We start from the raw sequence: 24,705 nt of genomic DNA, 5'->3' as shown, positions 1-24,705 counted from the left end.
TGTATCTGCATGATGCATCTTCCTATTGTCACAGCCCTTCACAGCCATTGGCTGTGCCATGCCTGCCCTGGAGCTTGAGTCCGAGTCAGCTTGCAACATTTTCGGGATCTGGACGTCGCTGGCAAGGCCGGCATTTATTGCCCATCCCTTGTTGCCCTTGAGAAGTCCACGTAAATCTACCATAGTCTGGGAGGGTACCAGCAGATTGGTTCTATCCTCCCATAAAGTAATCTGGAATGCCTTGTATCCCTCCATTATTCCTCATTCTCTTCTTTCAAGTAGCACAAATAAAGAAAGGCAACCATTGTGCCAAAGGATAGAGTGTTAACAGAATTGGTTGCCACTTTTTCTTGTGCAAAAGCTGGAAAATCGTGTGGCGGTCTAAATGATATAATTGCTACCATATTACAATAATACATATTAATTGTGGTGGAAGCTTCTGACCCTGGGCTAAATCCTGTTGTTCACTGTTCTCCGTCCATTTTTCTGCTCCATTATGCTTGGCGTAAGTCTGTTTATGGAGTGTAGCGGAGACTAAAATCTGGGCCTTAATGACCAGTTTATGTATTTTAAAAATTATAAGTCTTCTCACTTAAAAGCTGAAATATCTTATTGAAAACCAGATATATGCTAGCCTTGGTCAGTAAAGGGACTCTGTTGAGCTGATTTGTTATAATATCTGAGAATATGTATGTAAATTAATTAGAATTATGGATTAATAGGAAGGAACAATGCTTTCTATAGTGTGTATTTTTAAAATGTTGTATTCCTGCTGAGACTGCCTTCATGTTGTGCAGATACAGTGTGTACCTCCTGTTTCTACAGAGATACTGGCCTCGATATTTATGAGGGGGGGAGGGGGGGTTGTAACGGCTGGGAAACCGGGAAATGCAGGTAACCCGGAGGTTGGAGGTGGGTTGGGATCGGGTTTCCGATTTTTAACATTTTAATCCTACCCCCGCTCCTCTCCCGCCCGTCCTGAGGGGTTAAAATTCTCTCCACTGACTTATAATTAGCTAAAGAAGCAATGAGTGGAAGCCTACTTGTTCGCTTGGTTAAAGGTTCGACTAAAATGAGAAGATTGTGTTGAGGCTTAGGGCTACCTGTCATTAAAACTCAATTTCCTCAGTGGATGAGTTGTGTTAGTTCCAGTTAGGTTGAGTGCAATGTAAAGGCAAAGCATTTTGTCTAAAAGGAAAAGACAAAGTGACATTGTTTGACATGCCTTCTTCCAGTGGTACCTGATACTAGATGATTAGACACTGTGGAGAAAATTGTGGCTTGCATTGTCCTGTCTTCTGACTGAAAGAGGACAAACGATGAAGAGAATTCTGCAGGGAAGAAAATGGAAGGATATGCATCTTTAATAGGGAAATGTTATGTTTGATAAAATCTGTTGTATTGAAGGGTTTATCCTTTTTTTTTGTAAATGATTCCAATTGGTGTTTGTCAAAATTTGAGCTTTTCCCGACACCTTTCTAATGTTCATGGATAGATTAGCAGGCTATGAACTGAATCTAAGGGGGGAATTTTTACACCCGGGTGTAAAGTTGGCAGAATGTACAGGTAGCCCGCCCGGAAGCTGCAGTGGGAAGCCTGCTCCACTTTAATGGCCGGCCCTCATTAACATTCCACCAGCCAGTTGCCTGCCCAAAACAGGCATTCAGAGGAAATCCGCGAAGATCAAGCGGCTAGGGCAGCCTGATATTGCTAGGCCTCAAATTTGACGAGCTGTGTTGGCCCCAATCTGACAAGCTTCATTGGCCCTAATCTGACGAGCTGCATTGGGATGCTCATTTGGTGCCCTGCCTGATGTAAATGTGGCCAAAGCCTCAAAAATTGTGGTCGCCTCTTCGCTTCAGTGTGGGCAACAGGCTCTCCGCTGGTTGGTCACCCAAAAATCAAAATCAACCCCACTATGTCTACAACAGGGCATAGGAACCCATATTCAGGCATCCTAGGATACCTTTGTATTGTGCAAAACCTGCACTACTGCCACCGGGTTTCTGAAACACAAACCCTATTCAGCTGGCTGACAATTGAATGTAAAACTGCTCGAACTTGTAAGACTGGCTGCTGGGAGGATCCACCATAGTGGGTCTTCATGCGATCAGTCTTAGCGAAAACCGTTAGTTTTACACTTTGCGAACACAGTTAGCAAGGTCCCACAAACTGCAAATGAGACGATTAGCTAATTAATCTGTTTTTTTTGTTTGAGGGAAGAATGTTGGCTAAGACAACACAGAGCTTCCTGCTCTTCTTCAAGAGGTATGATTGGACCTTTTACATCCACCTGAACCAGCCCACCTGGCCGTCTCCTCAGGGAGGCAGCACCTTTGACTGGAGCACTCCTTCCACACTGCATTGCAGTGTCAGCCTAGATTACGTGTTCAAGTTCTGCACTGTAGCTTGAACACACATTTGTCTGATTCTGAGGCAAGAATGTTACTAACTGAGCTAAAGTCAAATGATAAATGGAGTTAAAGGTGAATGTTTAGTCACCAGACAGCTATAAAACTACAAAGAAATTCTACCATTTTCAGGATTAGCAAGTAAGAATATGATAGGTCATTGGCTTTATGTACTCCCCAGCCAGTGCTATCACAGTGGTATGTACTAACTAGATAAAATGTGAAGGTTAAAGCGTACTTCACTGTTTCAATACAAGACTAGAATACATTTATGTTCATGATTTCAGAATTGGAAAATATTCATCGCTGGAAGTTTATCACACTGGAAAGGATTTTCTCTCCGCATTCAATAATAAATTTGTAGGTGTGACAGAAAGAATGATAAATTGAAATATAGTGAGTATGACTGAGAGGATGAACAAGAAATAAGTCGAACAAGAAATAAGTCTCCCCACAGGGAGATTAAATAAGCTATAGTTAAAAGTACAGATGATAAAAGTGAAGTTTAAATAGAGATGGGAATGGGAAGAAATGCCATCAAGTAAAAGAATAAGTAACGGATACATAATTTAACAAGGTTTGTATTAATTGTAGGCAAGTGTCAGGTCATCTACTTTGGACCTGAAAAGGATAGATCCGAATACTTTCTAAACGGTGAAAAGCTCGAAACAGTGGAGGTCCAAAGAGATTTAGGGGTTCCTGTACATAGATCATTAAAATGTCAGGGACAGGTACAGAAAATAATCAAAAAGGCTAATAGAATGCTGACCTTTATATCTAGAGGACTAGAATACAAGGGGGTAGAAGTTATGCTGCAGCTATACAAAACCCTGGTTAGACCACACCTGGAATACTGTGTTCAGTTCTGGGCACCGCACCTTAGGAAGGATACATTGGCCTTGGAGGGAGTGCAGCGTAGATTTACTAGAATGATACCAGGTGCTCAATTTTAAAAGCCAAGTCCGGGTGTGTTGGGGGCAAAGAAAATCGGAGAAATCCGGAGCAGGAACAAATCCCGGCTCCAACCCGCTGACTTCCGCGTTTGACCCAGACGCATCCGGATATCCCGCCAGCAATTAAAGCCGGTGGGCTGATTTTTAAACCGGTAATTAAGGGAGTTGAACTTTTTAAAGTGCTTAATTTTATGTTTATAGAGGCGAGGAAAGGATTTTAACTCTGCCTTAGTGTGTTTCCCGTGGCCTCTGAAACATGCCATGGTGAAAGAGTCGTGTTTCAGCCGACAGTCATTTGGACATTTAAATCCCTGTTTGACAGATGGGGATAAAAGGTGAGTTATTGCAGCAAGGCACTCAGTTCTCTCAGACAAATTTTGGCTTGAAGATCTTTGTGTTTGCACTGAAAATTCTTAGTTTCCAGTCAGAATTGTTCTGTTTACGCATATTCACCAACTTTTCGGACCCCCTCAAACTGACACTATTAGGATTGGGGGGTGCGATGGCTGCATTCACCACTACATCCGAGGACAAGGAATATCACCATCCTCGCCAGGCACGGTGTGCAATTCCGCCACTTGGAGCTCCACAACGCAGTTCTGCGCCACAGGCATCTGCACAAGAGCACAGAAGGAGCAACGTCGCAGGAGGCACTACCCTCATCAGAGGGTCTACAGACTGAGGTTCAGCTTCCTGGACCTCTGTGAGGAGCAGCGCATACGGAGGCTGAGAGTGAGTTGCCAGGTGGTCGCAGACATCTGCAGCCTCCTTCACGCCGAGCTGCTCCCGGCTGGGCCTGGCAGCATCTCATTACCCGTTGCAGTTAAAGCCACCACTGCCCTCTATTTCTTCGCCTCCGGATCATTCTAAAGTGCCACCGGTGACATTGCCGGGGTCTCTCAGTCGTCTGCACACAAGTGCATAAGGCAGGTCACCAACAGCTTGTTTCGCAGGGCCTCGCAATCCGTCAACTTCCCCATGGATGACCTCAGCCAGACGGAGAGGGTAGTGGGATTCCACTCTGTGGCTGGCTCCCACATGTACAGGGTGCAATCGATTGCACCCATATAGTAATACGAGCACCTCCACATGAGCCAGGACTATTCATCAACAGAAAGGGGTATCACTCCATCAACACTTAGCTTGTTTGTGACCATCGCAAAAGATTTCTTCATGTGTGCACCAGAATCCCTGGCAGCTGCCACAATTCATTCATTCTGAGGGAATCCAATATTCCGGGCCTCTTCCACGCACTGAACACCCTTAAGGGCTGGCTCCTTAGGAACAAGGGATACCCCCTGCACACGTGGCTCACGACACCTCTGAGGAACCCCATCAGCGAGCAACAACATCGATACAACGACAGCCACATTGCCACCAGGTCTGTAATTGAACATGCGATAGGGCTGTCAAGATGCGATTTTGGTACCTCGATCATTCTGGGGGAGCGCTTCAATACGCACCCGTGGGAAGGGTCACATTATAGTAGTGTGTTGTGTCCTGCACAATGTGGCGCAACAGAAAGGGGTACCGGTTGAGGAGGCCCCATCCCCCTCATCCACCATCCACATTTGCCATCCACATTGAGGAGGAGCAGGAGGAAGAGGACGAACCCATGGGCAGAGCAGCGGCTCACCTGGCTGTCGTGGGGCCATGGAGTCACTCATATGTGAACGGTTCTCGTAAGATCAGAAAGTGAGAAGAGTCCAGTCCTCACACCACCTGGAAAGACCAGTGCCAACACCAGCAACCCCCCTCACTCCCTGCACAAAACAATCCTGCAACTACACATACACCCACTGTAAAGTGACCCATTGGGTGGCATCAAGTGTCCCCGTTCATGGTGAAGCACATGAAAGGGCACTATCACAAAAGCCAGTCAAGAATGGGCAAGGCGTGGCAGTAGTGATGAGAATGATAACGTTTAATGTGACTTTAACTTAAAGCAAATATAAATGAAAAACATGACAGTCTGTCAGACACCCTCATGCATACCCTTCGTGGTCACAAATCCTTAGCCTTTCTCTTCCTACCGCTTCTACATGGTGTATCGCCTGTGGCTGCAGCAGAGGTAGTGGCAGGTACTCATTTCCATGGCCGGACTCCTTAGATGTTTTGGAGCCCACAAGGGCCCCTCCAAAGACTGCTCCACCTGCAGCTGTGCGGCGGCAGACTCGGCCACCTGGAAAGGAGGCAGCATTGCGCATGCTGGTTGAGAGGGGGGCAACGGGTGAGATGTGGGAGCACTTTGACTGGCGTCCCCACTTCCATGTCCCCTTTCGCCATCATCCTTCTCCTGGACCAGGCCCAAACCACTTCTACCACCCTGCTAGACAAGAGTTTGGAGGACATGTGTGATGACTTGAAAGGCCACTTCTAAAGTATCTGTCTGCCTGTTTAAGGTGGCAGAATGTTGTTCACTCTGAGTTCGCACGGCCCTTGTCTGTTGTCAGGGCCTGAATGGACTCATTTGTGAGCCTTGCTTGAAGCTCAACAGATGCTAGCCTTCTCTCCATCACAGACATTCCCGCACTTACCTGTGACACTATCTCAGACATTTCAGCAATTATGTGTGACAATATCTCAGACAGTTGCTCACGTCCCTGTGACACTTTCTCAGAGATTCCCTCACGTACCTATGCCACCATTCCACTTGCACAGGAGTTTTTCTTTTTTATTCGTTCACGGGATGTGGGCGTCGCTGGCAAGGCCGGCATTTATTGCCCATCCCTAATTGCCCTCGAGAAGGTGGTGGTGAGCCGCCTTCTTGAACCGCTGCAGTCCGTGTGGTGACGGTTCTCCCACAATGCTGTTAGGAAGGGAGTTCCAGGATTTTGACCCAGCGACAATGAAGGAACGGCGATATATTTCCAAGTCGGGATTGCACAGGAGTTGGACTCCTCCATCCTCTGCGCTATTGTGAAGAGTGTGCGTGACACCTGTTCCAGTACCTCGCAAATGTGCTGCTGACCCTCGATCATTCTCCTTTTAAAGGATGGCCCCCGAGGTTCAGCATTTGTGTCCAGCTGAGCAGAGCCTGGAGAGGAGTACGCTCACCGACGTGGACTCTCTACAGCTGCCCCTGCCACCACTTTCTGCTCGTGCTCACTTGTGTGTGGTGACTCACCAGGTGCCAACCCAACTAACTGACTACTAGGATCCACCAAGGTGAGGATCTATACTGGTGGATGGCTCACTAAGATGTGACGGTGCGCCCTCAGAGGCTTGGAGCTCCTCTGAGGAATCGCCCTCTGCCATCACTGCGGTCGTTGAAGAGAACAGAAAGCAATATTAAGCATCATCACAGATGTGTCATGTTGCGATGAGCATATTGAGGTGTTCAGCATGCCAAGCATTGTTAATATCAATTTGTGTTGTGTGTGATGAACGTTAAAGTTGTGTCACCAGATGTCCCCGAAGAAAAAGCACTCGAGGGTGCGGCTGACCTCCAGGGTCTCGTCTGTGAGGACCACTATTTGTTGTGGCCCCCCTCCAGTCCTCGCCCTCTCGTGTGCATTTTGTGCTCTCTTCTACTACAAGTGGAGAAAGTACAGACATGTGAGTGAGTGATAGTGAAGTGGTCAGCTGATGAATGCATTGGTTTGGGTGAGGCTGACCGTGAAAGAGGTGCATTAGACGGTGAGTATGAGACAGAGATATCACATTGGATGAGGATTGGGGTGAGTGGTAGGGGTGGCTCACAAATGGGGAGGTGAGGAAGTGCAGGTAAGTTGAGGCTGAGCCTTAAGTGGGTGTGAGGAGTGATGTGATGGAGTCGTCTTGGCAGTGCCGAATGAGTTGATGGGGGGGTGGGGGGGTAGTGGTGACGTGGAACACGGAATGCAGGAGAATCAGTAAGTGTACTCACTTTTGCTGACCTAGTTAGGTCACTGAAATGTTTCCCGCACAGGACCCAGATGCGGAATATGTTGCTGCTGCTGCTGGTGACCTCCTCTGCCACCTCGAGCCAGGCCTTCTTGGTGGCAGAAGCAGGGCACTTCCTCCTGTCGACCAGGTAAAACAGTTCCCTCCTCTTCCTCACCCCTGCCAGTAGCACCTGAAGTGACGTATCGTTAAATCTTGGAGCAGCCTTGCCCCTGTGCTGCTCCATTGGGCCTCCTTGCTCTTTGCTCCAGCAAAATCCATTGGAGCAATGGCCCTTTAAATCTAGATGCTCCAGCTGACAGCCTGTCACGCGGGTGTGCAGTCCGCCCACTGCACAGCTTTCGGACGGAAAACCCGGAAACCACGTTAAGGGCCACCAGTTAAGTCGCGATCATGTGGGGAAAGGTAAGTTTTTATTATCCGGGTTTGCCGCGCCCATTGGCCCCCACTGCTATCCCGCCGTCCTTTTAAAATTGAGCCCCTGGACTCCAAGGTTTAAATTACGAGGAGCGGTTACATAAACTAGAACTATATTCACTGGAATTTAAAAGATTAAGGGGTGATTTGATCGAAGCTTTCAAGATATTGAAGAGAACTGATAGGGTATATAGAGAGAAACTATTTTTGCTGGTTGGGGAGTCTTGGACGAGGGACATAGCCTAAAAATTAGAGCCAGAACTTTCAGGAGTGAAATTAGGAAACACTTCTACACACAAAGGGTGGTAGAAGTTCGGAACTCCCTTCCGCAAACAGCAGTTGATGCCAGCTCAGTTGTTAATTTTAAATCTGAGATTGATAGATTATTGTTAACCAAAGGTATTCGGGATATGGGGCTAAGGCAGGTATATGGAGTTAGGTCTCAGATCAGCCATGATTTTACTGAATGGCGGAACAGACTCGAGAGGCTAAATGGCCTGCTCCTGTTCCTATGTTCCTAATTTAGGATACTTATAGCCAAATCAGGTTAAAGGAATTAGTGCCATCAAATCGTGAGCATTAATTTATTTACAATTGTTTGGTATAATGAAAACCAGTGACAAAGCTAACAATTTGTATTGCTAGCACGTACATGACTGGAGCCTTGAACTATAAATAATGCTTCACTTCATTTGAGTCACAGGTCCATATTCAGGACACCGTACTGGAAATGTGATACTTACTGTTTCACGAAACGATCCCGTTTTCACACAGATTGAAGAATCGTTTTGTGGAGCAGCTTTAGTTTCCATTTGCTCACAAGAAGAGAAGGTGCAAAGCAAGAAATGATAGTAAGGGATAATCAGGGGCTAGGTGGCCACAATAGAGTCCAGCTGCCGTTTTCTATTGTTGGACTCCATGGGGGTGAATAGGTGGGTTGGGGGTGGGTGGGAGTTGAAAATAGTTGTTTTTTGGGTCGCGACTGCAACCCGGCTATATTTCTGGGTTTAACGTCGGCGCATAAAAGTACAGGCTTCCTGCTGGGAATGCCAAGTCCCAAAATGTTGTGGTTGCGACCCAAAAAAACAACTAATTTCAACTCCCAGCCGCCCCCAACCCACCCGTTCTTGGGGTTTAAAATCACCCCCCATTTACCTAAGTATCTTCTGGTAGATTTTACTTTCCCCGAAACATTTAGAAAATGGCAAAGTTCAGTGATTTATCTTAACAAGAGTTTATTCTTCACAAATTTGACTCCCATTTGCCACTATTCATTAACAGAATATTAATAAACAAGGTTTAAAATAAGCATGCTATATTTTGTCTTTCCAAATTTTATCCATGTGACAATTGTGTTGCTTTTACAAACGCCATTCTTCCCTTGCATCTCATCTAGTCTTCCCACCTTACCCGAACAAATTAAATCACTGCATGAGATGTACAACTGCCACCACACAATGAAGGCCCTGCAGCTCTTAATGGACCAATCTGTACAAATTAACAGTGACAAAAATTAATATTCACCCAGGTGCTACTCAATAGTATCTCTCTTAAGTGTGCTTTTCCTAACTCTAGTGCTCTTACGTTGTGTAGCCCCTGTGGCTTCAGCATGTCTGGTGGAAGGATGGTATTGTTGTAATGAGGGCAATGGGGACATTTGTGGTGGGCGACCTCTAGCAATGCAGCCTCAAGAGGGACCGGCTGCAGACTGGCGCATCTCGGCTGCTGCCTGAGCTGTCTGGTCCAGCTAAGATGGTGGCAGGTGTGTGGGCAGCATCTAAAGCTCCCATAGAGCTAGGACCACTCCCAAGGGGCTGCAAATCATCTGGTCTCCCAATCACCTGCATGAGAGCAGATTGTAGGAGGTCAGTGACTCGATTAAAGCCTCTTGCTATTCAATTTCCCCAGTCTGTCAACAGTGCTGCACAGCCTTTTCAGGTTGGAGGAGACATTACAAGCCAAAACCCCATTAGCAGCAGTTTAGCCTTCGATCAAAGCTTCCACTGGTGGGGACAAGGGCTCTTGCTTAGACTAGAGGTTGGCTCCTCCATACTGTCAGCCATGATATGGCAGCTGTTTGGCAGGTTGTCCAATGCAGTTGGTACAGTTCCAAGATCCTTCTCTTAAAGGCTGCGGGCATTTATCCCCACCCTCTTCAGAAATGCTCGGACCCAGGGTCACCCTCTCTTTCCTCTGCTGTCCTTTCCATCACAGTCAGATCCTGCTCACTTGTGGTGTGAACGTCACCCTGTGCAGACCCCTTTATCTCACTATCATTCTCACCCGGGGTGCTGATCTCTGAGCTGAAGAGGGGATGACGGTGCAGGCTGATGAGGCAACCTCGGCTCTGCTTCTTCTGAAAGGTTCGATTCTGCCGAGGGACCTGTAAATAGGAGAAAGGATGAATGAATAGCAAGTATTGGGCAGGTTAGGGAGTATCAACAATTTGGGAAGCTCCCTGAAAGAGATGCACATTAAGGACATGATCCAATTTCCTTGGAACAGAGGAAGCTGAGGGGTGATTTGATTGAGGTGTGAAAAATTATGAGGTGCCTAGATAGAGTGGATAGGAAGGACCTTTTTCCCTTAGCGGAGGGGTCAATAACCAGGGGGCATAGACGTAAAGTGATTGGTAGAAGGATTAGAGCGGAAATGTGGAAAAGTGTTTTCACCCAGAGGGTGGTGGGGGTCTGGAACTCACTACCTGAGAGGGTGGGAGAGGCAGAAACCCTCAACTCATTTAAAAAATACCTGGATGTGCACCTGAATAGCCGTGACCTGCAGGGCTACGGACCAAATGCGGGAAAATGGGATTAGGCTGGGTGGCTCGTTTCTCAGCCGACACGGACATGATGGGCCGAATGGCATCCTTCTGTGCCGTAAATTTTCTGTGATTCTATGACAAATAAAAGAGAAGAGAACAAATCACAGACCCTGATGCACCCCCTACTCTCCCCTCCTGTGCCCTGAATGTCCAGGACTTCCAGCTCCATTATACTGAAGACTTGGATGTGAGTGGACACTTTGTCTGTGCCTGCCCCTCCTTGGCATTGTTTGCCAACTTGTCCCACAGAAAGAATGGAAGCTTATTAGTGAGTGGCTCTGTGTGATTTGTTGTGATGCATGCTGATGTGTGACATTAAAAAAACAGTGGGCAGAATGGGAAGGTGTTACAGAGTGGGAAAGAGGCAGGAACGTGATATTTGGTGGTAAGGGCAAGAAAAGAGTGCATAGTTCAGCTGCAAGTAGGAGGAGGGAAGGCTTGTTTCCCCTTGCTGATTATAGAATAAGCAGGTCCAGAGGGGGATGGGAATGCTTGCGATGGCGTGGGGGCGGGGTTACGTGAAGTGGCAAGATGTGATACCAAGAAGGAGTAATTCCTACCTTGGTCGAACATGTAAGATTGTTAAATTTCTTGCGACGTTGAAGCCATGTCCTGGAGATAATGCTGGCCCCGTCGACCTGCTCTGAGATGTTCTTCCAGGCCTGCCGCAGGTTCTGCTTAGGAATGCGAGTTGAGGGGAACAGGAGGTCCTTGCGTGCCCTCACCTCCTGCACTAAAATCTCCAGGGCTGCATCTGAAAACCGTGGCACCCTTTCTTGGGATATTGCTGATGCTCAATGTGACCTCACAGTGCTGCAATGCTAACCTGACCTTCTCGCTTTAAGAGATGCTGCCTCTCTTTTTATGACACTGGGCCTGCCTCATTGGCCAGCTGCCCGTAAACATCGGAAAACTTGTGCGCAGCTCACCTGTGATAGGATCATGAGGCCCCACCATCAAAATGGTTCGAGCATCTCCTGATTTCTCATGGGCAAATGGCACGGTTGCCTCACCCATCTGGCACCGATTCAATGCTCGAAGTGAAAATCAAGCCCACTGTGTTTTCTATGAATTGTGATTTCCCTAATAATAAGCCAGATGACGTTATTGAGGCAATGATTTCCAGTTTGAAATGACAATGATTTTTATGGCACACATAAGCCGAAATGAATCTTGCCTGCTGAGTATTATTGGATTGGAAATGTACATTTCATTAACTAGTAATCATGAGTAGATTGCTTTAATGGCATTTGTGTGAAGGAGCAGTGGAAGTACATATGAAGATTGTGTGTACTGTACAGATTATTTCTCTCAAGATATTAACTTAGTGCCAAAACATGAATTGGAATGAACAAAAAATGCTTTGCATTGAAGGGCCCCAACTGTAACTTTTGTGTGCATCTTTGATTAAAAATAATGGCAGATATTAGCTAATTTTTTAAAATACAAGGTAAATTATAATATTTCTGTAGCAATCTTAGAATTGCTTGCAGCATTATTAATTAAAGAGCAGAAGATGGTATATGTTAATCCAAAGGTCAGAATGTTTCATTTCATTGATTGATGGGGATCTGTTAATTGTGATTGCAACTCTGCAGATAGATATGTATTTTCCTTCTCTATATATAGTGAAAGCCCTGTCTAGCTCCACATGGAATGTATACATTTGTATATAGCATTGTTAATTGTATGCATGCATGTAATATTTTTGTTTGAAAACTTCTATTCAAAAGTAGCAGAGATATTGAGATTTACATCCCTGCACACACCTTCTGCTCTTCTAACACTGTACTTCTGCTCACCCTTCACTCCTTCTGCTCCACCATCAATGGCTGCTCCTTCAGCCACTATGCTGTCTCTGGAATTCTCTCCCCATTCCCTCAATCTTGCCACCTCCTCAATACCCTACTCTTCGACCATGCCATTGGTTGATTATCGTAGCCTCTCCATTTCTCTCCCCTTTCGCCGTGCCCTTTTCCTCCCATTGTAAAGTCCTTTGAGACATCCTCCTGTGTTTGAGGAGCACCATCTTGTTTTTGTACTCTTTTTAAGAGGTTAAAAGTTGGAGTTTGATTTGCTTCAGGAATTCATTCTGAAATTTGGAATGTAATAAGATATAGGCACTTGAAGATGGTGCACTGCGATATATTATGATGCACTGAGACTGAAAGTAGTAAGTGATCAAACCTACGAAATTGCCAGAAGCCAGCACCAAGAATTTCCTGGGGGTTTCTCCTGCTTTGCCGCCATAACTTCGCGGAAACCTCGTTTGCGTGCGTAAACGTGGTTTCCGCTGAACTTCGCTGACGTTACAGTGGGGGAACGGGAGAAGCCACAAGGAAACTCAAACCCCAGGTGTGTAATGAACTATCAGAAACTGTTTCTATTTGTCCCGTAATCATTCTATGGACTTGAGCATGCATACCAATAATTATACTCCTCGTATTTGTCAGTTTTTATTTCAATTCATTGTCACTGTTTAACCATAAATAAATAAATATTACTTGCTTCAGTCTGTGAAAACTGTGTCTAATATCTACCAGATAAAAGAGTCTTTGGTAACATTGTGCGAGATTATGCTCAGTCCAATAAACAGATTACTGCATGTAAGGCTACACAATTGAGTAGTTAATGACATTTGTATAGGCTCAAACATAAGACACGGCCACTTTGGTAAGGAGCAGAGAGCAGGTGGCACTTATAGAATGGCACCTCTGGAAAAGTTAATGCCATCTGGAGAGGAGCCTATAAAAACTGGGGAAAAAAATAAAAAGGGGAAAATAGGTGAAATAATACATAAGTCTATTTCACCTGTCTTGAAGATAATCAATGGGCATGATTTTGAAAGAAATGTTTGGGGGCGGGGGGTAAATAAAATTGCGTTTTTGAGGAGCAGGCAGAAATCCCGGCTCCAACACGCCAAAGAACATGCACGACCCAGAGCCATCTGGGTGCGTGCGCTGTTCCCAAACCTGGAAGTCCCGCCAGCTTAAAGCAGCAATTCAACTATTAAAAGTAATTATAAAATCCATCAGTGCAATTAACTATGAAGGCAAACAATTTCAACGCTGCCTCAACGTGTTTCCCGTGCTGTGGGAAACATGGTCTGGAAAAGTCGGCGGATTGCTGGTGGCAGCCATTTGGACAATTAAATCTCTGTTTGACAGATGGGGATAAAAGGTGAGTTATTGCAGCAGGGCACTCAGTTCTCTCAGGCAAACTTTTGGCTGGGAGATCTTTGTGTTTTCACTGAAAATTCTTGGTTTCTACTCAGAATTGTTCTGTTTACACATATTTACCAACTTTTTGGACCCCCTCAAACTGACACCAAAGGGATGGGGGGCACGATGGCTGCATTCACCACTACATCTGAGGACGAGGAACATCACCATCCTCGCCAGGCACGACGTGCCCTTCTGCCACTTATAGTTCCACAAAACAGTGCTGCGCCACAGGCACCTGCACAAGAGCACAGAGGGGAGCAACAGAGGGACCGACGTTGCTGGTAGCACTACCCTCGTCAGAGGGTCTACAGACCGAGGCTCAGCTTCCTGGACCTCTCTGAGGGGCAGTGCATACAGAGGCTGAGAGTGAGTCGCCAGGTGGTCACAGACATCTGCGGCCTCCTTCATGCTGAGCTGCTCTCGGCATCTCATTACCTATCGCTGTTAAAGTGACCATTGCCCTCAACTTCTTCGCCTCCGGATCATTTCAGGGTGCCACCAGTGACACCGCCGAGGTCTCTCAGTCATCTGCCCACAAGTGCAAAAGGCAGGTCACCGACAGCTTGTTTCGCAGGGCCTTGCAATATGCCAACTTCCCAATGGATGACCTCAGCCAGATGGATAGTCCAATGGGGTTCCACTCTATGGCTGGCTTCCTATGGGGACAGGGTGCAATCGATTGCACAAATATAGTAATCTGAGCACCTCCACACGAGCCAGGACTGTTCATCAACAGAAAGGGGTATCACTCCATCAACACTCAGCTCATTTGTTACCTCCGTAAAAGATTTTTTCACGTGTGCGAGATTCCCTGGCAGCTGCCATGATTTGTTCATTCTGAGGGAATCCAACATCCATGCACCAAACAGTCTTAAGGGCTGGCTCCTTGGGGACAAGGGCTACCCCCTGCACACGTGGCTGATGACACCTCTGAGGAAATCCATCAACGAGCAACAGCGTCATTACAACAACAGCCACATCGCCACTAGGTCTGTAATTGAACATGCGATAGGATTGCTGGAGATGCGATTTTGGTGCCTCGATCATTCTGGGGGAGCACTTCAATACACACCAGTGAGAGTGGGTCGCATTATAGTAGTGTGTTGTGTTCTGCACAATGTGGCTCAACAGAGAGGGGTACCGGTTAATGAGCCCTCATCCAGCACCCACATCTGCAATGAGCATGGAGGAGGAGGAGAAGGAGGATGAATCCATGGGCAGAGCAGCAGCTCACCTGGCTGCTCGTGAGGCCAGGGAGTCACTCAAATGCGAATGGTTCTTGTAAGATCACAAAGTGAGAATAGTCCAGTTTTCACACTACCTGGAAAGAGCAACGCCAACACCAGCAACCCCCACTCCCCGCACAAAACAGTCCTGCAACTACACATACACCCACTGTAAAGTGACGCACTGGGTGGCATCAAGTGTCGCCTTTCATGTTGAAGCACATGAAAGGGCGCTATCACAAAAGCCAGTCAAGAACGGGGAAGACGTGGCAGTAGTGGTGAGAATGATAACATTTAATGTGACTTTAACATAAACCAAATATAAATGAAAAACATGACAGTCTGTCAGACACCCTTGTGCATACCCTTCGTGACTGCAGCAGAGATAGTGGCAGGTTGCTCATGTCCATGCCCGGACTGCTTAGACGCTTTTGGCCTATGCCCTCTGGGTTTTGGAGACCATGAGGACCCCACCAAAGACTGCTCCACCTGCACCTATGCAGGGGCAAACTCGCTCACCTGGAGAGGAGGCAGCATTGCAGGCACTGGTTGAGAGGGGGATAACGGGTGAGACATGGGAGCGCTTTGAGTGGCGTCCCCACTTCCATGTCCCCTTTCGTCATCATCTCTCTCCTGGACCAGGCCCACATCACTCCTACCACCCTGCAGGAGAACAGTTTGGAGGACATTTATGAAGCCTTGGAAGCCCAGTTGTAAAGTTTCTGTCTGCCTGTTTAAGGCGGGAGAATGTTGTTCACCGTGAGTCTGAATGGCCGATGTCAGGGCCTGAATGGACTCATTTGTGAGCCGTGCTTGAAGCTCAACAGAGGCTAGCCTTCTCTCCATCGCAGATGTTCCTGCACTTACCTGTGACACTATCTCAGACATTTCCGCAGTTACATGCGACACTATCTCAGACAGTTGCTCACGTCCCTGTGACACTATCTCAGAGATTCCCTTACGTACCTGTGCCACCATTCCAGCCTTGCAGGAGTTGGACTCCTGCATCCTCTGTGCTATTGTGGAGAATGTGCAGCACCTGTTCCAGTACCTCACAAATGTGCTGCTGTCCCTCAATCATCCTTTTAAAGGATACCCCCCCAAGGTTCAGCATCTGCGTCCAGCTGAGCACAGCCTGTAGAAGAGTGCGCCCGTCGACATGGACTCTCCACAGCTGCCCCTGCCACCAGTGTTTGCTTGTGCTCATTTGTCTGTGGTGACTCACCAGGTGCCAACCCAACTAACTGACTACTAGGACACATCGAGGTTGAGTATCTGTGCTGGCTCGCTATGATGTGATGGTGCACCCTCTGAGGCCAGGAGCTCCTCTGAGGATTCGCCCTCTCCCGTCACTGCGGTTATTGAAGGGCCTGTAAGAGAACAAAGGCAATATTAAGCATCATCACCGATGTGTCATGTAGTGATGGCCTGTTGAACACCACGGTATGCTCAAGCATTGTTAACATCAACTCATATTGTGTGTGATGAATGTTAAAGTTGTGTCACCAGACGTTTTGGGGTGCCAGTCTTGGCATCCATGATGGGCAGGCACTCGAGGGTTCAGCTGATCTCCAGGACCACCTCCTCTGCATCTGTGAGGACCACTATTTGTTATGGACCCCTCCAGTCCTCGCCCTCTCGTGTGCATTTTGTACTCTCTTCTACTACAAGGGGAGAAAGTACAGACGTGTGAGCGAGTGAGTGAGGGTGAAGTGGTCAGCCAATGAATGCATTGCTTTGGGTGAAGCTGACCATGAAAGAGGTGCATCATAGGGTGAGTATCAGACGGAGACATCACATTGGATCAGGATTGGGGTGAGTGGTAGTGATGGGGTCGCAAATGGGGAGGCAAGGAAGTGCTCAGGAAGTGAAGGTAAGTTGAGGATAGCCCTTAAGTGAATGTGAGGAGTAGTCTTGGTAGTGCAGGATAATGTGAGGGTGGTGGGGGGTGGTGTTAGCGGTGATGTGGAACACGACATGCAGGAGAATCAATAAGTGTACTCACTTTTGATTACCTAGTTGGGTCATTGAAACGCTTCCTGCACTGGACCCAAGTGCGGCATATGTTGCCCTGGCTGGCGACCTCCTCTGCCACCTCGAGCCAGGCCTTCTTGGTGGCAGAGACAGGGCGGTACCTCCTGATGGCCGGGTAAAATAGTTCCCTCTTCCTCCCCACCCCGGCCAGCAGCACCTCATCGTTGAATCTTGGAGCAGCCTTGCCCCTGTGCTGCTCCATTTGTCTTCTTGCTCTTTGCTCCAGCAAAATCCATTGGAGCAACGGCCCTTTAAATCCAGATGCTCCAGCTGACAGCCTGTCATGCGGGTGTGCAGTCCGCCCACTGTGCAGCTTTCGGATGGCAAACCTGGAAAGAAGATTAATGGCTACCAATTAAGTAGCGATCGGGTGGGGAACGGTAAGTTTTTATAATTCGGGTTTGCTGTGTGCCCATTGATTTTCCCCCCCTCTCCCCCCCCCCCCCCCCCCCCGGCCGGTGCCATCCCACCGCATTATTTAAATTGTGCCCAATGTTTCAGCTGTATTGTGTACTGTAGAATAAATCTTTAATGAATGACTGTCAAATATTAAGCCAAAATGTGAGTAATAACGAATGAAGTTAATTTATATTTATCTGAATTAATCAAATGCATTGTCTAGTAGATAATTTTAACTGATTGAATTTAGCGAACAGGAAACCATAAGTCTAGGCTTGTGTGGGTTTAGTCAAAGCAACTAAAAAGTACTACCATCTGTTTTATTTATAGGTCTTGTCGCCCGAAACCTGCTGCAAAATCCAAAAGCCTAATTTTAATTCTTAGTGAAGGCTCTAAATAGGTGAGACTGGAGCCTCCAAATCCTATTAGACCTCCCATCCAGCTAATGGACCTTTGGGAGGTTCACTTGGATGAAAATACAGATCGCAAATTCTACATTAACACGGTCACAAAAGAGAAGACATGGAAACCACCAAGGCTCTTTCTGGGAATCCGAGACATGAAGGTAAATGGATAAATTTTCAAAGGAAAAGGAAGTAGTCATGTGATCCTTATTGGCCCATTCAGGGTAGGGTTTCTGCAATATAACCAATATTACAAAACTGGAAGTTCCATTTAGGCAGAGATAATCATGCTGGAGATGTATTACCGCAGTCAGCAAAGTCTATGCCCAAAATTTTGAAAACAAATAATTGATGCTATACATGTCTGGTTTTAATTGAAATGTTGTTCAGTCCTCAGATATTCTTGTTTTCACCCCCAACACATAAATTTGAGGACTAACTAAATTCTAGAAGTGAAAAATAATTGACTGTCTTGTGTCTTAAATTTCTTCATATTTATTGGGTTCCACTAGTCCAAATCATTCCCCAATGATAGTGACTTGTTGAAATTCTTAACAGTAAAAAAAAGTTTATTGTACAATTGCCAAATAATTGGTAATCTATCCCTTTACTAATTATGAATGTAGCATTATTCTGGAATTTTCCTTTTGCATTTTAATTCTTTTATGTGAAGGTGATTTCCTCATTTATACATATAATAGTATTGCATCCAGTTATTCTGATTGGCGGGATATGACAAGTGGTGTTCCCCAGGGATCTGTTCTGGGGCCTCAACTTTTCACCATATTTATTAATGATTGGATGAAGGAATAGAGATATATCCTAGTTTGCACATGACACTAAGTTAGGAGCGACAGTAAGTAGTGCAGTTGGGAGCAGGAAATTGCAAAGGGACATGGACAGATTAAGTATGTGGGCAAAGCTATGCCAAATGGAGTTCAATGTGAGCAAGTGTGAGATCATCTAATTTGGATCGAAGAAAGATAAATCGGAGTATTTTCTAAATGGTGAGAAATCACTGTAGAGGAGCAAAGAGATTTGGATGTCCAAGTACATTAATCATTAAAAGCCAGTAGACAGGTACAAAAAGCAATCAAAAAAGCTAATGGAATGTTGGCCTTTATCTCAAGGGGTCTGGAATACAAAGGGGAGGAAGTGATGCTTCAGTTGTACAGAGCCTTGATCAGATGTCATCTGGAGTACTGCGTTCAGTTTTGGGCACTGCACCTCAGGAAGGATATATTGGCCTTGGAGGGGGTGCAGCGCAGATTCACCAGAATGATACCAGGACTTAGAGGGTTAAATTACGAGGACAGGTTGCATAAACTTGGCTTGTGTTCCCTTGAGTATAGGAGATTGAGGGCTGATCTGATCGAGGTGTATAAAATGTTAAAGGGATTTGATAGGGTGGATACGGAGGAACGATTTCCTCTGGTGGGGGAATCAAGAACAAGGGGACATAATCTTAAAATTAGAGCCTGGCCATTCAGGAACGATATCAGGAAGCACTTTTTCGCACAAAGGATAGTAGAAATTTGAAGCACTCTCCCCCAAAAGGCTGTGGATTCTTGGACAATTGGAGCTTTCAAGACTGAGATAGATAGATTTTTGTTAGATAAGGGTATCAAGGGAAAGGGACCAAAGGCGAGAAAATGGAGTTGAGGTACAGATTAGCCATGATCTAATTGAATGGCAAAGCAGGCCCGAGAGGCTGAATTGCTGACTCCTGTTCCTAATGTTACTCTGTTAGTATGTCTGTCACATCTCAGAAGTTGCAAATGTAAAGTGGATATCACACATGCAGCTAATTGTCTCAAGTATTCATTAAACAGCAACAAATCACAACTTAACAGATAGAGAACCTACCAATGAGCAATGAGCACCATTTAAAATAATTTACAGGCAAACATCCCTAAGCAACAAGTAGTGTTTAATTGACTTCAGAATGCTTCTTTCTACAGCAGTTGAGCAGATAGAAGATTAGATTTCAGCTCTGGTCCAGTTAGACTTGAGGGCCTTAAAGGAATATGTTACATGAAACATAACTTTACCTTAGCAGCAGACATCTTTCCTCAAAGCTGTCGCTTTATGTCTAAAATGGAAAGGGTTATCAAGATGTAAACACTCCCCTATTTACTATGTAATACGTCTCATGTTATATGGTATAATGCTTTGTGGTAAGTCAAATGATGCAACATTACAAAAAACGTATCGGTTAACTTACCATGAGTAATGTGGATCCGCTAGTATTTTTATAAAAAAAAGGAACTTGTTGAAGCAAATTAAATGAAAATTGCATTGAAAAGGTGGCATGACAAGCTTTAAAAAGATCTCACAAAGACATTTTGCAGAAGTTTGTCTAATAGTGATTCTGGTAAACCTTTTACAAAGCTGGTGTTGTTTAAAGATTCAAGGGAAGAAACACCATAGCATTATTGTGCCCAAAGAAATGCGGCAGTATGGAACTTCCACCTGCTACTGATCATGTGCCAAATTCCAAGGACGGAGTTAATTAAATAGTTGGGTCGGGCATCCTGCATCTGTAATGGTGCAACAGAGGCCCATATGGAAGCAGGAGGAATTCAAGGACTCCAGATTAGAGCTAAGGTAAAGAAGCCAGTCAGTTTTTCGGAATACCAATGAGGGCTCTATGGCCCTTTTTAGCAACAGCAGTCAAGCAGCTTCAGACCCCAATTTAAGCCTACAATGGGCCCAACACCTGCTCTCGGTAGCTGAAGGTCCAGCTGGGCCTATTGGGCATTTTGTGTGAAATATTGGGAAAGCTTCAGAATGCCCCCTTCTATGCTACGTATGTCACCCAACCCACCACCCCCCCACCCAACAAAATTGCCTGTGGAACAGGGGCAGGCAGAAGAAGCACCTGTTTCCCCCCCCCCCACACACCCGCCACTCCTTCTGTGCAATTTGTCGGACAAGTTAAGAGGGACAGAAACCCATGGATCCGGATCCCGGCCAAAATGTGCCCCACTCCCCACCGGGATTATGGCTGCTCTACACTTTCCCGATTCACGCTATTTCTTCCCTTCTGTATGGAATAATTCAAATCACTAAACCATTAGTTATTAGTCCACACCCTGACTGAACAATCTATGTTAATATATTATTTTAATATATGTAAAATAACCCAGAATAATTTGGCATAATTGTGCTCAAAGTTCCCACTGTAAGTTAAACTTTGCATGGTGAAGGCAAAGAGTGTTCTTTCACATGTTATAGAACAGACGTTACCATTAATTCATGAATTCATTTACTGTTGTCTTTTTGATAATGTGAAGTTAATTGTTATGGTGACAGTTTGCTTTTATCAGCGACCTACTTTTTGGCAAACCTGCAAGTATAACAAGTTCTCAATAGCTCTTAGTCACTTAACCCTGGCATATCTGTGCCCTCAGCTCAACTTTATCAAATAGAGATCCTTTCCTGGCATGTGACAAGGAAGAGAGTTTCTCCAAAAGATTTGCAATACTGAGGAGTGCTTAGAAATAGGAAATATAAGCCTATGTTGGTTATCGATGATCCTGGATTTTCTAATGAATGTTATTTTAATGCCAGCAGTAACGCATTTAAAAACAATCAATTACTGCTGACATTAAAAAAAGACTTGCATTTATATAGCGCCTTTCATGACCTCCAAAAGTGCTTTACAGCCAATGAAGTACTTTTGAAGTTTAATCACTGTTGTAATGTAGGAAATGGGGCAGCCAATTTGAGTACAGCAAGGTCCCACAAACAGCAATGAGATAAATGACCAGATAATTTGTTTTAGTGGTGTTTGATTGAGGGATGGATATTGGCCAGGACATCAGGGAAACTCCCATGCTCTTCTTTGCATAGTACCATGGGATCTTTATATCTCATCCAAAAGACGGCACCTCCGACAGTGCAGCTTTCCTCTAACCACATTGAACAATGGCCTTGAAAGGACAGGTCACGTTAATAACTTCGCAGCTAAACATGACAATTCTTCTCCAGACTCAAACTTCTGACAAGCTCACCATTGGAGATCTGCTAACAAACAGTAAATTATATATATTTTTTAAAGTTGCACTATTCTCTCACATTTCTTAGGAATTTAAAATATTCCTATCACTCATATAAAACTAATTTCATTTAGTTCTGACCAGCTGTTTCCCTTAAATAATAGAATCTTTAAAACATTCACTTCAGGAAGAAAATCAGATAATTTGTTATATGATTAGTAACACTATAGGCCAGCAAATTTAGGGTTTTGCCATCAAACAAAATTTTAATTGAAATCAAATAAATCTTGTGAGGTGACACCCAAACCGTCCCATAAATATTATAGGAAAGTAAGAATTCAGAGTTTAAAATTTGAATTAAGTCACTTTGAATTAAGAGTAGATAGTACGATAAAAATATATATTTTTATGCAATAGGAGGGGTTTTGATAGAGTAGATACAGAGAAACTAATTCCACTTGCAGGAGGGTCGGTAACCAGAGGACACAGGTTTAAGATAATTGGCAAAAAATCCAGGTGGGAAATGAGGAGAATTTTTTTGACGCAGCAAGTTGATACGATCTGGAATGCACTACCTGAAAGGATGGCGGTAGCAGATTCAATAGTAACTTTCAAAAGGGTTATATACTTGAAAAGGAGAAATTTGTAGGGCAATGAGGAAAGAGCAGAGGAGTGGGACTAATTGGATAGCTCTTTTCAAAGAGCCGGCACAGACACGATGGGCTGAATGGCCTCCTTCTGTACTGTATGATTCTAGGAGCGAATGCTTCAAAACTCAAGAGTATTAATAATTAGCAATAGACTTTCGAGATTCAGTTACACTGCCACTGTCATATCGCTGGTCTTGATCTGACCCCCTGAGCACACAAAAGTGAAGCAGTATGAGATCCCTTCCAAGACTGCATCGTACACATATTGGTTGCAGGATAACTTCAGACACATTTCAAAAGTGCCCAGGGGCTTCATTGGATCTCCTGCGATTTTTTAAACTTTTAATCAAATTTTTAATATTAGGAAAGTATGGAAGCTCCCATATGCAGGCATAGAACTCAGCAGTTGCTGTGCCTTGTTTCCTGTCAGCCCGAGGGTATCTTGTACTAAAACAAGGTATTATAGCTAGTAGATACCAGTGTAAGAATGTTAGCAACATTATTTCTACAACTAGTTGTCTGAATCATATGGTTTTATTGGTGCTGGAGAAGGTTTGCTGCAAAGAGCGGTAACATTCTGAAAAAGATTCACACATAGAAAACAAGAATAATGTAGTGAAATATCAGCCGTGGCTCAGTGGCAGCACTTCCGCCTCTGAGTCAGAAGTTTGTTGGTTCAAGTCCCATCCCAGAGATTTGAGCACGTAATCTAGGCTGACACTCCAGTGCAGTACGAAGAGAGTGCTACACTGTCGGAGGTGTCGTCTATCAGATGAGACATTAAACCAAGGCCCCATCTATCCCTCTCAAGTAGATACAAAAGATCCCAGGGCACTGTTTGAAGAAGTGCAGGTAAGCTGTCCCCAGTTACCTGGCCAATATTTATCCCTTAACCAACATCACTGGTCATTACCTCATTGCTGTTTGTGAGACCTTGCAGTGCACAAATTGGCTGCCATGTTTTTCTACATTACAACAGTGACTACACTTCAAAAATGTACTTAATTGACTGTGAAGCGCTTTGGGACAACCTGAGGTTGTGAAAGACGCTATATAAATGCAAGTTATTTTTTTCTTTCTAGAAATCCCATTAATTCTGTGCAGGCCACTGCTTAATTTCAAGTTTGCTAAGAATAAGTCAGCTTGATGTTTATGAATTTAAATTCCTAATAGAAGACAGTTCCAATTATAACAATTACTTTGCTTTGGATACAGTACACCCGAGACAGCTAAGGTGACCTTGCATCTTTTTCTTCTGTGTGTAAAATATGTAAACTAAATTGTCTAGTCAAGGTTACATTTATGTTTAAGGGTGCATTTACATCACAACTAGTGCTAAGGTTGCAGCATAAGTCCCCTGATTCCAGAAAGAAGTGGTGCGATACTCCTTTCACACCGGTTTGGTTTGACACTATGAGGAATGTAGTCTAGTGCAGTGTCAAAATGGATTCAACAAGTATTCACAGGCTCCCTTAGACCTCCAGTGCAATTTTTAAACCTATTTAATATTAAATGACTTGAGAATGAATTACGATTATATAACAAGTTGAATCAATATTGGAAATGTAAATTCCTGATGCAAGTAATTCTTGTTTAAAAACAAGAGCCCTGAAATTATGTGATGAGACATTGGCTTAATGCTATTTTTAATAGATTAATGCCTCTGCTAAAATAGCACATAGAGGAATTTAAGATAACTACATTAAGAGTTTATATTTTAGTATCCCATAGTGTAATTTCAAGCCAAGACTTTATTTTTTTGGAAATCCTTATTTACTCAAAACAAATCTATGCATATGTTAACATATGTTATCATTACATATGTTAACATATGTTTGAGCTACTTTCTATAATTCAATTTTCTATAGTACAATTTGGCCTTGTGTATATAGACCCATTTTTGTAACACATTCCAGATCCTTTATATAGTTCCAGTACATCTCTTGTGGCACAATCTGGGTCCTTGAGGACTTTCCTGATTTTAATTGTAGCCCTGCACTGTGGTCATGGAATTCCTGTACCAGCAGCACCCCTACTCAAACTCAAATTCAAACTTTGGCAAAAACTCCTGAAGTTGCAACTAATGAATAAAGCACCTTAACCACACTTAACCAATGATGAAGAGAAAACTGACGGATGTTCAAAGAAGACAATTAACAAACATTCATGACAGACACTACAGGACGCTGGAGTTATACTCCACTTGATTGCAAGCACAAACAATGTGAGATGGCCATTCCAGGATCCAGTTGATGTTGTTTTGCATTGAGATGAAAG

The 24,705-nt window shown here is 44.7% G+C and overlaps 1 protein-coding gene across 1 annotated transcript in view; it reads left to right on the top strand.

Moving 5' to 3' along the window:
* arhgap15 (Rho GTPase activating protein 15) overlaps window positions 1-24,705 on the top strand; it is a 576,367-nt gene that overhangs the window by 23,288 nt on the left and 528,374 nt on the right. The window contains exon 2 of the mRNA XM_067987193.1: window positions 17,704-17,938. Coding sequence (XP_067843294.1) covers window positions 17,819-17,938 — 120 coding nt within the window. The 5' untranslated portion in view covers window positions 17,704-17,818. The remainder of the gene's footprint in view (window positions 1-17,703; window positions 17,939-24,705) is intronic.

Source organism: Heptranchias perlo, chromosome 7 (genome assembly GCF_035084215.1).
Source record: "Heptranchias perlo isolate sHepPer1 chromosome 7, sHepPer1.hap1, whole genome shotgun sequence".
NCBI classification, from domain to species: Eukaryota; Metazoa; Chordata; class Chondrichthyes; order Hexanchiformes; family Hexanchidae; genus Heptranchias; species Heptranchias perlo.
The sequence above is the reverse complement of the archived record's forward strand: the minus strand, read 5'-3'. Positions and strand labels throughout refer to the sequence as shown.